General features: G+C 39.0%; 1 protein-coding gene across 1 annotated transcript in view; it reads left to right on the plus strand.

Moving 5' to 3' along the window:
- Positions 1–17458, plus strand: part of atp13a2 (ATPase cation transporting 13A2) — a 171000-nt gene extending 153542 nt beyond the window's left edge. Inside the window, exons 9-17 of the mRNA XM_051931273.1 lie at positions 112–287; positions 2462–2572; positions 8072–8151; positions 9118–9270; positions 10214–10310; positions 10915–11138; positions 13796–13947; positions 15678–15850; positions 17278–17458. Coding sequence (XP_051787233.1) covers positions 112–287; positions 2462–2572; positions 8072–8151; positions 9118–9270; positions 10214–10310; positions 10915–11138; positions 13796–13947; positions 15678–15850; positions 17278–17445 — 1334 coding nt within the window. The 3' untranslated portion in view covers positions 17446–17458. The remainder of the gene's footprint in view (positions 1–111; positions 288–2461; positions 2573–8071; positions 8152–9117; positions 9271–10213; positions 10311–10914; positions 11139–13795; positions 13948–15677; positions 15851–17277) is intronic.
- The last annotated feature ends 650 nt before the right edge of the window (positions 17459–18108 follow it).

Here is an 18108-nt window from a genome sequence, read left to right on the forward strand (position 1 = left end):
TATATGTATGTATGTGTGTGTGTGTGTGTGTGTGTGTGTATATATATATATATATATATATATATATATATATATATATATATATACACTGTTTATGTATTGTTTTTCCAGGAGATAATATACTGACTGCAGTGAATGTGGCCCAAAACTGTGGAATGGTAGCAACAGGAGAACGGATCATCTTTGTGCACGCATCTCCCCCAGTACATCATAAGCCTGCCACACTTAAGTTTCTCCTGGCAGAGTCTGGAACCTATGGGCAGGACAGTGCAGAAGTGATCACCCAGGTAAGCACTCGCTATCATGCTTCTGCAGGGGACATCTCCAGCTCAGCTGGTCAGGAGCCCAAGTGCCTCTGTCTTCTGGGAATGCATATTGCTGACTGGAGTTTTTGTTTTCCTCTCCTCCGTTGTTGACTGGCCATAGCTCAGCAGTAATGTTAATGGACAGACATTGGTAGGTTCTATTTATGTTAATCAGTTTGGAACAGCTTTGTTTTCTTTAGTATTTAAACTAATCTTTATCTGTATACATTTATGTAATTAGTCATTTATTACGTTATAATAGTATTTTACCTGTGAACTTATACTGCACTCTGAGCCTTCATTCAGTTACAAGCGCTATACAAAAATAAAGTGAATTGAATATATATGGATCAATTGTATATTATGTTTGTAGGCATTTTTTTACATTCACTTTAGAGGCAGCATTTTGACACAGTTATTAGCACTGCTGCCTCATGTTTCCTAGTCTCACAGAGCCAGACATATAATGTATGTCTGGAGACAACCATGAGTTAATTTGGCTTAAAAGTGGATTCTAACAATTAGACGGGTGATTGATGTGACATTTCTACGCCATTCCAGGTCCACGTGAACCGGAGCTCAAAGTAGGGGTGACAATTTTAAATGGCAGAGAGATATGGTGCTCTTGTTAACGTCATCGGACTGGCAGCAAGCCTGTGGTTATGAAGGATAAACCTATGGCTGAAAATCTCCTAAAAAGAGCCTTATTAAAAAATAAATGTGTGGAGAGAACACATTACATGTTTAAAATATACATAACCTCTTGAAAGAGAAAAATCTTTCTGAAAAACCAGATTGTACTTTGGGACATCAGTGGGCTCGTTATAAAAGTGAACAATGCTTTGCCACCAGCTGTATGTCCTCTCTGTTGTTCTCTGTTATGACAATACAGTCAATGTGAGGTTCAAAGAATTGTCAGCTTATGTTTGCAAAATACTCATTCAAACTAAACTATGTGCTGTTACACCCAATTTAGAGAACTTCCATTAAGTGCGTTGAATTGAAGATTCACCTCTCACCCCTCATTCACTGGTCAACAGTCCTATCTTTAATTTAAAAGTGTGTGTGTCCTTGGATCAACTAAGAGAAACTGGTCTATAGTGTGTGTGCGTGAATGTGCCCTGCAGTAAACTGCTTCCCAGTCTGTGGTTGGTTCCTGCCTTGAAACCTTTAAACTTCATGAGTTATTTAGAATATATTTTATACATGTTTAAATTTGTTTTAAGATTGTGTTTTGTATGTTGCTTCTTGTTATTTTGCATTTTAACTCTACTATATTTTCTAACTGTATAGCTCTTTTTAAATGGAACTGCTCTACCTAAGAATAAAACAAATTAAGGATTAACCAAATTGAGTTAAATTCATTGGTTTAGGTGTTTTTAAATCTAAAAATGTGATCCTTTTAAATATTTGAACTTTGTATATTATTTTAAACTTTAAAATTTTATTTTGATACTATTGTGTTTAGTGTGTACTTCAGAAGAGTAATCGACCTGAAGCTAAGTACGTTCTGGCCTGGTTAGTACTTGGATGGGAGACCAACCAGGAAAAGCTTGAGTTGTTGATGAAGCCAGCAGTGGGTCCATACCCTGTGGTCTGAATGTGGTTCTTAATGCCCCAGTGCAGTTACGGGGACACCGTGCTGTAAAAATGGCGCCGTCCTTTAGATGAGACACAAAATTGAGGTCCTAGCTTTCTGTAATCATGAAAGATGCCTGGGCATCCTTTTTAAAAGAGCAAGGTATAAATAGCCATCCATGGCCTGGTCATTCCTAGCCCCTTAATCATCATCTGTCTCTAATTGTCTATCTCTCTCTCTCTCACTCACACACCACTTCACCACCTAACAGCTAATGTGTGGTGATCATACTAGCACATAAATGGCTGTCATCACATCATATCATCCAGGTGGACGCTACACATTAGTGGTGGTTGAAATGGCTCCCCAGACACTAAAGTGTTTGAGTAGTGAGAAAGTGCTATAAAAATGTAAATAATTATTATTAAAATATTGTAATGCTCTTAAATGGTGATCTTTATTTTAGTACACATTTTGTCAATCCTAACTGTAAGACTAGGGTATTAATATTTAAGTGACTTTATAACTGATAACTTTTTAACTAATTTTAACTGCTGTTGCTTGCATGTGTTCACAGGGCTTATACCAACAAGGGAGTCATTTTCTTGACCAAGGGCCATACCACCTTGCACTCAATGGGAAGTCATTTGCTGTGCTGTGTGAACATTTTCGAAACATCCTTCCCCAGGTGTGTCCTTGATGTGTTTTTGTTTTTTTGGTAATAAGAGAAAAGTTAATGGGAACAATAAAGTATAATTATGGGCGGAAAGATTTTGTCACCAGAGTGCAATGTAAAATGTTCAAGAGGAGTGGGTGGCTTGTTGACTGAGGTCTCCAGGACTGTGACTGTATGTTACCTTGTCTTTGATTTTCTCACTTACAATTGACCCAGTTCATATAGAATTTAGTGATTATAGAAAGGAAATGTGTGCAGAGATTAAAAGGTTTAAAATAAGGAAAATTGTGAGACTAGATATTTAAAGTACCATTAACGTCACAGTTAAGATGCTGTAATGATTACATATTCAAACATTTCACATTTGGCTTTTGGGAGTCATTACTAATTGTGCAGTTTTCTATTCTCACCACTCAAAAATATTACTAAATTATTTGGCAAAAGTTTTACATTATGTCACAGTACATATTGCATTACTTCATGAAAAAACTGTGCTATTTTGCAAAGACGTTGCTTGCTGCTGCCATTATCATCGTGCATGCATGTGCTTCGGTATTCCAGTGGCAGCTACTGACAGAAAGATTACGCATGTGTGCAGCTTGCAGTCAAGTGACAAAAAGTGAAAAAAAGGTACAAGTGTACATTTTGTTTTTATCAGGTTAAAGTTTAGATGTTATAATACAGGCAGAGTGATAGCGCAGAGCTGTCGTTCCTGCCTCTTTGTGCCAGGGTTTGCATGGGTGTGCATGATCTAAAGCAATGCTTTTGCAAAACAATGCAATAATATACAGTATGTATATATATATATATATATATATATAATTTTTAAAAATTTTATTTTATTTTTTTTAAGTGTGGAAATAAGCTTCTGTACCATTATACAAAAATAATGTGAATTTCTCAAAGTTTGTAATTTCAGGTTAATTAATTTGAATCTTGGTTGAACTGTTCAAGATAGAGGTGGAGCTAGGCTACAGAGGTCAATCAGAAATTCGTTTTCCTATTTCAATATTGTGGTAGAGTTTTTTGAGAAACAAAATCATAAAATCACATAAATAGAAGTAGAAAATATATTGTCAGTATTCTGAGGACACAAGCAAGTAAAGTGGTTGTGCTGCCCTGTACAAGAAAGCAACTTGGGGGCTTTGGATCTGTTCAGATTCCTTTTTGAAAATATGTTTGGGCACATTATGTGAATATAAACTGTTATTTTATGGAGAACTGCCAGATTTTACCAAAGCTTGTTATGTTTTTAGTTTATTTTGGCGTAAATATTTGAAAATGGCATGCTAAAATGCTATAAATATGGAGCATACTGACTCATTTTCTTTTTTGGGAAAACTTTGTGGTCCCACTCTAACAATGGTTTTAAATTCTCTTTGAACTTTTTAAGCTGAACACATTTAGCTCCTGTTGTTTTCTGGCTGCTTTTTTCTCCTTTCAGAAAGTACTTTTATGTTCTGCATGCTGAATAACCATGTGGGAAGTTGTGTATTAGAGCAAGAATGTCTCAGACTGAAATAGGGATTGTTTACCATTTTTACTTACTGCACAAGTGACATCTTTGCTCATTTTTGAAACACATTACAAGGTAACCTTTTGTAAGTGCTTTTTTGTGAATTGTTCCAGTACTGATAATTAGATTGATGTGATATCTTCTGATAATTTCAATAAAATAACACTTGCAAAAAACACACTGTATTACCTTCATCTTGTGCACACTACACAGGTTGGAACATGCTTAGTGTGATCATTGTTCTCATGGATTGATACTCATTATGCAACTAACTCACAATAATGGTGCCTCAAATTAAGGGCATTATGAAACCACTTTCTTGTTTAGGCATACTCAAATAACAAAAAAATGAAAAGATTTTGTTCATGTTTCTTTGGTCATAAAAGCAATAAAAAGCTTTATCTGGGTAATCTCTTGCTGTCACCAGCTCCCTTTTCTGCTAGGTTGTAAAGTGTCTGATCATTATAAACTAAGATTATCAGAATCAGAATTTAGCTTTATTGGTTAGGTACACTAATGTGTGATTGGAATTTGTCTCGATAGTACTGATGCAATCCTTTAAAGGTCAAAACAGCCAGTCCAATGTCTATCACGCTGGAAGGAGAGGCGTTAGAAGCGGTGGACAACTTTACCTACCTTGGCAGCATCATCGATAGACTAGGTGGGACAGATGCCAGATGTTAGAACCCGAATCAGCAAGGTGAGGGTGGCTTTTTTCAGCTGAAGAACATCTGGCGATCCTCTGAAATCAACACCAAGGTCAGTCTTCAACACCATTGTGAAGCCTGTCTTACTTTATGGAGCCGAAACATGGAGAAACCACTGTCACCACCCCAAAGAGAAACCAAGTTTACATCAACAGCTGCCTCAGAAGTATTCTTAAGATGTACTGGCCAGACAAGATCAGCAACAAAATCCTGCCTGTTGGAGACACTGGAGGTGGCTTGGATGCACCCTCTTTAGACTTGAAACCAATATCACAAGACAAGCCCTCACCTGGAACCCACAAGGGAGGAGGAAGAGGAGTCGGCCAAAAAACGCCTGAAAGCAGTGAACTGGAGTGAGACAAGAGGATTGGCCAGACATGGGAATAGCTGGAGAAACTGGCCAAGGACCAAAAAGGCTGGCGGGAGCTGATTGGCAGCCTGGTGGAGATGAGATGATGATGTACTGATGCAATATACAAGGACAACACAGAATACAAAAAGATCAATAGGAAAAGATAAAAATATGATGCAGCATACTAGGGCAACACTAAATATAAAGAGATACATTTTGATAAAAAAAGAGTCCAGGTAATGCAGTGTACAGAGGTATACATAGATACTGGGTAGACGCTCAAACCTGATTAATCAGAATAACTGTATTATTTAAAAACTGTTTAGGTGACGTGTTGTTTTAGCTTTTACTGCACAAAGGTTTTGCTGGAGGGAAATCTTTGGAATAGATTGTGCCCTGGGTGAGTCAGATCAGCAATGATCTTTGTGGCCCGCTTCCTTACCCTGAACTTATATAGGGTTTGAATGAGTGGTAAATTGCAGCTTATGATCTTTTCACAGGTTTTAACAATGTTCTGTAGATTGACCTTAGGCTGAGCAGAGTCAGCATCAAACCAGATATGGGGTCAGAATGGACTCGATGATGGCTGTGTAGAACTGGAGCAATATTGCTTGAGGGAGATTGAATTGTCTCAGCTAATGCAAAAAGAACATTCTCTGATGGTCTTTCTTGATAACACATGTGACATCATTGTCCCACTTAAGGTATTGTGACAGCACAGCGCACAAAAACATCAACTTTTGTCAAAAGGAGGAGGTGACGATGGTAATTCACTGTAAACTGTGACAAAACCAACCGTTATGTTTTAGTTGGACTCTCGTTGCTAGAAGGAAAGTTAGATTCATTGGTTTGACCGAGATTACCTGCGCTCGTGTGAGTAACAAGGCGCAAACAACGGCAAAAATGGCACTGACTTCTAACTAGAGATCAAAGTGAATGCGTAAAGCTAAATACTCCATGGACGACGTTCTGCCTATTATCTCTGAGCTGGACTATGACTTGTTGAACTCAAATTTTGAAACTAGTGATCGAAAAACGAATGTGAGGTTCCAGCTTCAGCTGACTGGTCCCCAGGTAATCGTTGTACTGACAATGTTTGCCAGGGAGGACTGCCACTTAACAATGATAAGAGGTAGAAACCAGATTGCAATGCACTGTGACCATGTCCCAGCCATGCAAAGACAGCCTGGCAGCAAGCCTGCCACACATTCTTGTCAAACTGGCAGCCACAGCATGCGGCAACAGACGTTTTATGTTGATTTCTGTGTGAAACGATTGCTTTTCATAAACTGTTCAGCCCTCAAAGAGTTAAATGACTCTGTCTTCCCATCGGCTGAGCCATTTTAAGCAAGTGATTGGTGAGCAGCTGGCTATTTACTGAAATCTTTGATCATTACCTGAGTGTTTTGAATTTTAATGTCCAAATTATTATGACTGCACTAGAGATTTCAATTTTTAACCTCTCATCTGTAAAAGGATTTATTATTGTTTGAAATGAGGCCTATTAGTGTGATATAATTTTGAGAAGTTTGACAGATGAATCAGCAAAAGTACAGGCATTTGTATAATGTGAGAAGAGAAGTGGGGAAATGACAGAGACCTGCGTGCACCAGTAGTAATGGGTTAATGCGTTTCCTATCTGTAAGAAAGTCAGTAATCCAATGGCATGTTGAACTGGGTGAGTTTCTTATCTAGGAGCCCTGGGATGGTAGTATTGAAAGCAGAAGTAAAGTCCACAAACAAGATACTCACCTGTGCCCCTGGCTTAGCAAGATGGAGGTAAATAAATCATAGACCCAAATTCACTCCATCATCCGTAGACCAGTTGGCTCTGTATGCAAACTGAAATGGGACCAGGAAGTCTTTTGTAGCATTCTTGAGGTAATTCAGAATAAGTTGCTCAAAGGTCTTCATTACTACAGAGGTTAAAGCTACTGGTCTTATAAGTCATTCAAGTCTGTGATCTTCGAATTTTTTGTAACTGGAGTGATGGTGGAGGTTTTGAAACTTGAAACACTTAGATAAACATGAAAGAAAATATGCATACATGTAGAAAAAAAAACGTTACAGGCCATCGCAATCCATCTGAGATAACGATTTGTATCCCAGGTAGATTGTTGCTTGATTTTTAAGTTCCAAAAGTGATGATTTTATCCTTCCAAGACAGTACATAAAGTCGAGTAAAAGCAAATATTAATAGATAGTTCATTTAAAAATTACAAACAAAAACTACTATTTTAATTCTTAACAACAAAGTGCTTACTTGTGTTACAGAAAATTAAACTTTTAGCACTTTAGTTTATTCTGACCCTGCCATGCATAGTTTGCAAAGCTCAACAGATGACTAAACAAGGTAACCAATAAAGAAGCAAAAGGAACAAACTATTCTTGAATGTCTTGCTCTGTGTTGAATCACCAATATTTTGAAACTATAAAAACATACATAAAATAAAATGAGCATAAAGTAATATTACAAATGAAGCACCATCACTACAAATGAATTAACTGTGCAAATCAAAAGAAGCAAAGATGTATCTTTCTTTAACCAGCTGCATCATTTAGAGCTATCTGACATACAGTATGTCACAATTTGCCTGTGCTATTTGATCACAAAAGCATGAGCAAAAATATAAACATGTAACAATGTTTAAACATTAATAACAATACTATCCAAACTATATAAAAAAAAAACAATGAATAAACTTACAAGAAATGCTTTCTGAGAATGAAATGAGGTTGCACTACTGAGGACAGAATGTGAAGGCGTCCTTGCTGATGACTCAAGGTTGCATAATTACAGAAGGGGCTGCAATGCCATGACACTGTTGCTTAAAATTAAAACAATATAGTATTTGAAAACTTATACTCAAGTAAATAGCACATTGACATTTATGTCTTTTTGGTTTTTTTTTCTTTTTTTTTTTTTTTTTAACCAGATCCTGGTACAAGGCTCCATTTTTGCCCGGATGGCACCTGAGCAGAAGACACAGCTAGTTGAAGAACTCCAGGCACTCAAGTAGGAACATAAACATAATCAACAGGCCTTCTTTCAACCCATACATGTTATCCATACTTGTCTCATCTGTTTACGAGCTCACAATGTGCAACTTTATCTGTGCTCTGGTGTTGTGTGCCCTTATGATGTTTGACCTATCCTGAAAAAGTGGATGGTATGCTGGTGATAGGATTTCCTGTTGTGAGCCCCTGCCCTAGGCTATGCCCACACTACTGTGTTTTCATTTACAAATGATGTTTTTTAAACTAGAACCATATCTGTCCACACTTAACATCGCTTACAAAAGATTCTTTATCCACACTAAAATGACCAAAAACATGTTTGAAGCAGCAGTTCACCAACACCGGAAAAATCCTTGAAGGGTCACAGGATTTATTGGAAAACTATAGTGATCAGTAGGTTATTTGCCTTTTGCGCGTGTATGCAGTATTCAGACTGTACAAAGGGCGATTTACATGCGTACTAGTAAGCAACACAACAAGCGCTTTTCCAAGTGCACTATGTGGGAATATGGTGACCAATTGGGCAATGAGATGACATAATGAGCAGGAACCAATCAGAGAAGGGCTACGAAACAAACAAGCTTAAACAAATCAGAGCATGATTAGAGTCTGCATTTTCAAAAGTCTGCATCACAATACCGAGCTGGCTTTTGCAGAAGTATCTGGCTCTGGAGAGTGTCATCAAAATAATCTTCATTTTCAGGGGTTGAAAATGCTGGGGTTGTGTGGTTGAAAAGGGAAAACGGAGACTAATATTTGTATTTTTTAATGAAAGTATACTACTATGGACGTAGCCCTAGAATGCCTCAATATGTTGATTTGTATGACTAGCTTGATTTTAGTTCAATGTTTGGTTCTGCCCAACGAGCCAAACCATATGTGAGAGTAGGTGGGCAGTTTCCGTAAAATGCATCTGCCAGGTTTGAAATTCCTCTGTGGCTTGAAGATTTGCTTTTTCTTTTAGCTACTGTGTGGGGATGTGCGGAGATGGTGCCAATGACTGTGGAGCCCTAAAGGCAGCAGATGCGGGAATCTCCCTCTCGGAGGCTGAGGCCTCTGTTGCATCCGCTTTCACGTCGAAGATTGACAACATTGAGTGCGTTCCGCTAATCATTCGGTAAGAAGGCTTTCATCTCTCTGAGAGATTCATGCAGTTTATGTATCTTGATGGTTTGTTTATTTGATGATTACTTAAAAGACAGCAAAAATCAGACTTTAATATATATTCTATACATAGAAAATGAGAAATACAGTAATGTGTTTCCATTTCAAAAATGTTTGACAAAAAATAGGAATGTGTACTTAAATATTGTATTTTTTCTATTGATTTTTGGACTCCTATTTTGCCAGTGTGTGGTCCTGGAATATTAGAGTCTATCCTTGATGTTGGTCGTACTCACAGTCTTGCACATAGTCATTTACAGTGTGCCTGAAAGAAAATTAGAGGTGACTGCAGTATTAGTCTGGTGCTATATGAGAAATGGACGAACACAATGGGAGCTGGGGCACCACATGATAATAGTTCTCCAGAGCAGAGTATACTTTAGAACTTTGAATAGCTATCATTTTTATGGTGAGAAATACACAAAGCTTAGACCTAGGCAGATGGGCTCAACACCAGGTCTGAGAACGTGAGATGAACTTTTCACTGATTGCCAAGGAAGAGAGATTTTGTTGACCGTTTTTTTCTTCTGTGTCAGCTTTGAAGTCTTATATTGATGGTGCAGGACTGGGTATAATAAGCCCTGTATGTGACATTGGTCTGGCTAATGAAGAATTAAAGTTAAACAGGGTTTGATGGCGGCCCCCATTAAAAAGTACTGTTTGTCCCTGCCTTACATCCCTGTCTATTACTCTTAAGCTCTTTTCACATAAGCATGTCTATGTTGATTGTAACCCAGATTTTTTTTTTTTTTTTTAAGCATTGATACAGGAACTGGTTTATATTTCATGAAATCTCTATTAAAAAATTCATTAATTTCAAAAAAAATTATATCAGTTGTTTAGATGTTTTGGGCTGGTATGTACTCCATACTGACCTTTGTCCACTTTTTCTTCAGGGAAGGCCGCTGTTCTCTCATAACCTCGTTTGGGCTCTTCAAATACATGGCCATGTACAGCCTCATCCAGTTCATGTCTGTGCTCATTCTGTACTCGGTAAGTGTTGCAGAAAGCAAGTCAAGTGTAGAAATTGCTACTCATTAATACAAAAGAACAATGATAGATAATTGACTATGGCCAAGTTAGTCTGTGAAACTGGGGACTTCGCAAGTGTTGTGAATAGCGTCCCTGGTAATTAACGCATGTCTCAACAGCATTGGAACCAGCTCTAGCCTGGAGCTAACATTGAATAAGGAAATCCTGTCTATCACAGGGTACACTTACACGTACACCTGTACTCACTCATGCCAAGCCAATACACCGATACAGGGTTGGCAGCTAACCAAAAATTGACTGTATTTGGGGTATAGGAGAAAAACATTATGTGTGGGGTTTTTACTGTGAACACTCTCTAGTATTCCTCCAGTATCCCAAATATGTCAGTTTGTTTTACTGGTGGTTCTTAATTGGTCCAGTATGAGAGAGTTCGGAGTGCATGTGAGTCAGCCTAGTGATTGATTCGCATCATGTCAAACTTTAGGATCCAGCATGGTACAACCTTGATTTGGATGAAGCGGGTATAATAAAATAGTAGGATTTGGGTTGAGACAACATTCTGTTTTTGTGTAACTCATGTCTTTTTGTTTTTTCTTTATTGCAGATTAACACAAACCTAGGAGATTTTCAGTTTTTGTACATTGACCTAATCATTACCACCTCCATTGCTCTTCTGATGGGTAAAACGGGCCCTGCCAAGGAACTTTGCCCTGAGCGGCCGCAGGGTAGCCTAATTAGCATCCCAGTTCTGGGCAGCCTTCTCCTGCAGACCTTTCTTGTCCTAGGCATCCAGATAGGTTGCTATTTTATTACCAACTCTGAGGACTGGTAAGACTCCACCCATATATCTACCATGATTAGTGTAAACATTTCTGCTACACATAAATGTTAGTTTTTACTTTGGTTCACTTAAACACAGTTATAGTGTGTGATGTTTCCGTGCATACAGGTACCCTGTTAATACCATATTATACCAAGTACATTTTTCCATGGTCTGAACTTATCTTTGTTTCTGTAAATATATGAATAATTTATGTGTCACAGTAGTTACTGATTCTTCCTGACAGCTATAAGGTTCATGTTTAAAGCCCCTGTGTGGCAATGGGTCACCACTGGGGTGTTTCCACATCCTAATGACATTCATGTATTTGGCAGTTGTAAATTATTCTGGTGTAGTGATGTAAGTCAGTATGCCTTGTGATGGGCTGGTATCCAGTCCAGGGTTGATACCTGCTTTACACTCTGTACTGCTGGGGTTTACCTTGGCTTCCTAAGGATCTTATGTGAAGTGGAATTGATGAGATGTTTAATTCCCTTAGTATGTCAAAGTCTGACATGCCTTTTTATTCCAAAATTCACTTCTTTGCTCTTCTCTGTACAGCTACTAGAGAGGTCTTGTTTGATACATAGGGGCCAGGGCTGCAGATGATACTCCAAATGTGGCTTTCCTTCCACATTTTTAAGTATTAACATAACACCCTTCATATATAGTCAATTTTTACATAAAATTTTAACATTTTGTGCATTGTCTGTACACTGAGATTGTTGCATCAACATAAATCACTAAATATTTTTCAGTTGTTTCATGCTGTGGTTCAGCATTGTCCATCTTGTTCCCTTTGGTCTGAATAAAGCACTTTGCTATATTTATATTGGCATTTTCGAAGTGTTGGCTCCATTTTGAATAATAAATTCTTCATAATTTTTTTTTTTTACTTCTCCAGTGCTTTACATTGAAATCACCCTTGACAGCTTGTAGTATTGTTAGGTCCATAAATATTTGGACAGACACAATTTTTTTTCTAATTTTGGTTCTGTACATTACCACAATGCATTTGAAATGAAACAACTCGGATGCAGTTGAAGCGCAGACTTTCAGCTTTACTTCAGTGGGGTGAACAAAACGATTGCATAAAAATGTGAGGCAACTAAAGCATTTTTGAACACAATCCCTTCATTTCAGGGGCTCAAATGTAATTGGACAATTGACTCCAAGGCTATTTCATGTACAGGTGTGGGTAAGTCCGTCATTATGTCATTATCAATTAAGCAGATAAAAGGCCTGCAGTTGATTTGAGGTGTGGTGCTTGCATGTGGAAGATTTTGCTGTGAACAGACAACATGCGGTCAAAGGAGCTCTCCACACAGGTGAAAGAAGCCATCCTTAAGCTGCGAAAACAGAAAAAACCCATCCGAGAAATTGCTACAATATTATGAGTGGCAAAATCTACAGTTTGGTACATCCTGAGAAAGCAAGCAAGCACTGGTGAACTCAGCAACGCAAAAAGACCGGGACATCCATGGAAGACAACAGTGGTGGATGATCGCAGAATCATTTCCATGGTGAATAGAAACCCCTTCATGACAGCCAACCAAGTGAACAACACTCTCCAGGGGGAGGCGTATCGATATCCAAGTCTACCATAAAGAGAAGACTGCATGAAAGTAAATACAGAGGGTGCACTGCAAGGTGCAAGCCACTCATAAGCCTCAAGAATAGAAAGGCTAGATTGGACTTTGCTAAAGAACATCTAAAAAAGCCAGCACAGTTCTGAAAAAACATTCTTTGGACAGATGAAACCAAGATCAACCTCTACCAGAATGATGGCAAGTAAAACGTATGGAGAAGGCGTGGAACAGCTCATTATCCAAAGCATACCACATCATCTGTAAAACACGGTGGAGGCAGTGTGATGGCTTGGGCGTGCATGGCTGCCAGTGGCACTGGGACACTAGTGTTTATTGATGATGTGACACAGGACAGAAGCAGCCGAATGAATTCTGAGGTGTTCAGAGACATCAGAGACATACTGTCTGCTCAAATCCAGCTAAATGCAGTCAAATTGATTGGGCGGCGTTTCATGATACAGATGGACAATGACCCAAAACATACAGCCAAAGCAACCCAGGAGTTTATTAAAGCAAAGAAGTGGAAAATTCTTGAATGGCCAAGTCAGTCACCTGATCTTAACCCAATTGAGCATGCATTTCACTTGTTGAAGACTAAACTTCAGACAGAAAGGCCCACAAACAAACAGCAACTGAAAGCCGCTGCAGTAAAGGCCTGGCAGAGCATTAAAAAGGAGGAAACCCAGCATCTGGTGATGTCCAGGAGTTCAAGACTTCAGGCTGTCATTGCCAGCAAAGGGTTTTCAACCAAGTATTAGAAATGAACATTTTATTTCCAGTTATTTAATTTGTCCAATTACTTTTGAGCCCCTGAAATGAAGGGATTGTGTTCAAAAAATGCTTTAGTTGCCTCACATTTTTATGCAATCGTTTTGTTCACCCCACTGAATTAAAGCTGAAAGTCTGCACTTCAACTGTATCGGAGTTGTTTCATTTAAAATTCATTGTGGTAATGTACAGAACCAAAATTAGAAAAAAAGTTTTCTATGTCCAAATATTTATGGACCGAACTGTATATCTCTGCAGGTTGAACCTTCAGTTTCTTGTTCTGACTCACCTTCTGATTTATCTTCTAGGTTTGTTCCAGTTAATGCAACATCTCTTTTTCCTAAAAACCTCCCCAACTATGAAAACACGGCCCTTTTCTGTGTGTCAGGATATCAGTATCTAATAGTGGCCATAGTCCTTTCCAAAGGATATCCATTTCGGAAGCCCCTCTACACAAATGGTGAGCAAAAGGTCGGGGTACTGGTGTGACAAGTGAGTTGATTGTGTGCCATTAAATATATATTTTTTTCTCTCACATGAATTAAAAATGTGTGCATTTACACCAGGTTCAGTTTTGCACAACACAGCAGTTGCACTCTCTCGCATATCACTCTCTTGCTTGACAAAGTATTAAGGAGTCGCTGTATCTGTGTGGCTCCTACAAAACTGTTCTGACAATCCTGCCTCTAAAGTCAGATTCTTCATTATGGCAGCTTTTGATATGTGAGACTCTGGCTGGGAAATTCTGGAATTGGTGATCTCCACCTTTCTGGTCTGATCATTTTGGGTATTACTCTCGCAGGTGGTGCAGCGGTAGTGCTGCTGCTTTTCAAGTGGGAGATTGTAGGTTCGATTCCCGGTTCCTCCCTGTGTGGATAGTGCTTTGAGTACTGAGAAAAGTGCAATATAAATGTAATGAATTATTATTATTATTATTACCCACTCTAAGACTTGTTAGTAATCTTATCATCCAGCTCACTAGTTAGCACATGCTTGACTTTCTGTCACTCTGACTTATGACTTGTAATGTCTAATGTCCTCTCTCCCTGGCCTGCAATGCCAGCAACTCTAATGTCCAGCCTCTCTAGGTAGCTATGATGTTTTACCACACTGGTTTACAAGTAAGGCAGATTGCTGAAATCTCAGATATTTCTCAATCCCTAATATTGACACTAGGTTACCGGGAGCTCGGGATTCCCGGACATTTTCCATTCCCGCATTCCCGGGAATGAAACTGCTGTAATTCCTGGGAAAACAGGAACGGGCAAGCTCGCATATATAGCGTGTAAAAGTGCAGCTCCCGAATGCCGGGACGGGGCAGAGTTCATTGACATCTGTGCTGTTGACAGATTTGAACAGGAATTTGAAATTGCAATGCGTCAGTCTGTTGCATCCGCATTATCTGTGTCAAGAAACTTGCCATCACAGAATGATGACAAGAAACTGGATGCATCAGTAAAAGCTGAAATGGTGGTGTTTCAGAGCAACGGCAAGCGCGGGCATTGTTTAGAACAAGTGTATCAGTATCTGATGACTGTGCCGCCTGCTTCAGTGGAGGCAGAGCGTGCTTTCTCAGCGGCTGGCATACTCTGCATGAAGATGCGCTCTTGACTGGACGACCGCACGCTGGACAGGTTGTGCTTTCTACGTTCTTATTACCGCAGCTAAAGATGCATGTACTTATATGACAGCATAACTGCTTGTAGATAAGGTTAGTCTTTTATTTGTGTCAACATATTGCAGTAGTTTTATTAAAAATAAGTGTCGGTCGTTCTAAAACTGTTCACATATGAGATGCCCATGCACTGTGTGTCATCCCCGAGAGCCTGGGATTCCCGAATTCCCGGGAATGGATAAACCCGTCCGGGAATGGATTCCTTAATTGACACCAATGTGAAAACTCTTTGGTTTGGTGTTTTTGGGATTTATGGTTGCCTTACTTGGTGATTGGCACATTCTGGGAGTTTTTCTGTGGATCTCATTCTGTAAGTAGCCAATGATGATAGTTCTATACTTTTTTAGGTTGATATTTTCTGATTTTGAATTTCGTTGTGTAAGCAGAAAATGATGATAGCTTTTAACTTGGTGTTTTCTGATATTATAAAAATGAACTTTTTTTTTTAACCAGGACACCTCATACCTCTCTGCCAGATAAACATAACACAAATATCTGCTTTTTTCATTTCATAGTGATCTTTTTGCTGGTTCTATTGGTGCTTTTTGGACTCATGGTTTGGATCACCTTGTATCCTGCACATTTCCTTCTGATGATTTTGCAACTCAAGGAGATAGACGACATGAACTTCAAGCTACTCCTGATAGGCTTATGTGCTCTCCATTTTATCTGTGCGTTCATGCTGGAGGTAAGTACGAGGACATCCCACCAAGTGGGTAAACACCAGGAAGCATCAAGGGCTTTTGGGAAGATGGTGATATCCACAGAGCTCCATTGATGCCAGTAACGGGCTCATTCCCATTATTGCACCTCCTGACGATCACAGTAGCCCATATTATACATGCAGGCCGCTCTTAAGAATTTACTAACAAATGGCAGGGGCAAGGGGTATCTGTGGACAAAGTGGAACTAAGAATTCCCAGAAACTGACCCAACAGTTTTTTTCCACATAAAACAGTACAATTCCAACAGAAAATTGCTAGGCAGAGCATACATGGAGTCCTCATGTACAGAAACTAGTCATGAGAGACTCTGAAAGTGAAAAATGAAAGTATAGGTTTATATATTTATTTAAATCTTTTTTAAAGTTTAAAAACTTGAAAACTGTCTAGAACTTGGGTGGAATTAGAACTTGAAAGTTTTTTCTCAAAACCCAAGCCGAAGAGGAAATTGTTGAAACCAGCAGATGCAGTCAATGTCCACTTGCTTAATTGACTCTGCGTTTAATTTATGAAGGGAGTGCTTCACTCTGGTGGATGGGAAGTGAAGGAGGAGTGAAACAGTTAAATGTAATTTACTTTCTTGAAAGGCATTTTATTCAATTTCCTGTTTATACAGTTCATATCTCAATAGCAACTCTTCAATTTGAGTACATTGTTTGAAATTGCATGAACAGACTGAAGTTAGCACTCGATTACTGCTTTTCACCAGGGTGTTTTCTGTCAGATTTTTAAACAATTTCAGTCAGTGCTTGTGGAGCTTTTGCACATCTTTCAGGATCTCCATACTCTTACCTGGGATGAGACTTTCACGTGAGAACACTATCAGCCTGAGAAATTGCGAGGTTTGCATGTTTAAAAGAAGCTAATACCCGTAAAGTCTTGAGTTTGTTACTTTGAGCTGTATTTGTGAAAAGGGTTAGAAAACTTTCTGAAGACGTGATGTTAAGCTGATGGTGACACTAAACTGACCGGATCTGAGTAGGAGTCTGCCTTGCAGAACACTGTAAATATGCATTGGTGTGCTTCTTCCGTATACTGGGTAAAATAGGTTTAAGAAAATGAATAGTTTCCACTATGAGAAATGTTCCCTCCCAACCCCTTTTGCCCATCGAGAGCACATAAGAGAACGTGCACCACGTAATGAGTTTGATGTCATACAGTGCTGCAGTAAATTAGCAAGTCAGAGAAATAGGGGCAGTGCTGGTATTGAATAAAAATGGTTATCCTGTGTCAAGAACCATGGATAACTGTGGTACCAAGGGTGTGAAAAATCATTTAGATTAATCTGTTCATTTATTCCCAGTGGCTTATTTTTGGAGAAATACAGGGAAAAACAAATCTCTCATAACTGTTTTGTCGTTTTGTTTTTTTTTTTTTGTTTTCCCTCCCTTAGATGGCGATAGAGTATGGAATGCTCAACTGCCTACGTCGCCTACGCGGACAGAACGAATCAAAGAAAGCATACAAACGTCTAGAACTGTACCTCAAACAGCAGCCATCATGGCCCCCGTTAGAACAGGTCATCCAAGCTAAGCCTGGCATCACCATACACATCAGCTAGCAGGCTTGGGGGGGGGGAAAAAACACATTTGGACAGTAAGACAACCAGTTATCCATTCCTTCATTTTAATTTAAGGAAGAAAAAAAAGACAAGAAAAAGAGTTGAATATCATGGTGAGCTGAAAATGACTTTTCTCCTGTGGTATGGTTGCCATGCCTCAACTTCTTTCTATTTTAAGCCTGCTACTCCACAGTTTAGCACAGCAGTCACACAGCACTGATCGATATCCTATGGTTTTCACGGCTGTGCCAGAAGTGCTTTCCTGTGGGATTGCCCACTGTGGAGACATCTTATCATCTAAAAACCTTTCCATCCATTTGGCAATGGCTTTGGTTCTAAAATGATAGAATCTGCCGTCTGGCTGGGCTCTGTTTTCACAACGTGGAGGCACACGCCAGCAGCTCAGGCCAAGGATGCTGGGTTGGTTTTAATCATCACTGTATACTATGTGTGTTGCTGCTACACTCCATCTTAACAGGCCGTGCACTGTATTTAATTGGACTGTGCCATTTTATCCCCTATGTGAAGGTTTTGTTAAGAGAGTGCTTTTTTTGAGGGGGGTATGGGGGGTTTGGGTTCTACTTAAGTGCTACAGAAAGACTCTCCCATTCTGTAATGAGACCAGGGTGTGGTGATCCAGCTGCTTGATTTTGCTTTTTTTTT

The sequence above is a fragment of the Erpetoichthys calabaricus genome, chromosome 8, assembly GCF_900747795.2.
Source record: "Erpetoichthys calabaricus chromosome 8, fErpCal1.3, whole genome shotgun sequence".
Lineage (NCBI taxonomy): Eukaryota > Metazoa > Chordata > Cladistia > Polypteriformes > Polypteridae > Erpetoichthys > Erpetoichthys calabaricus.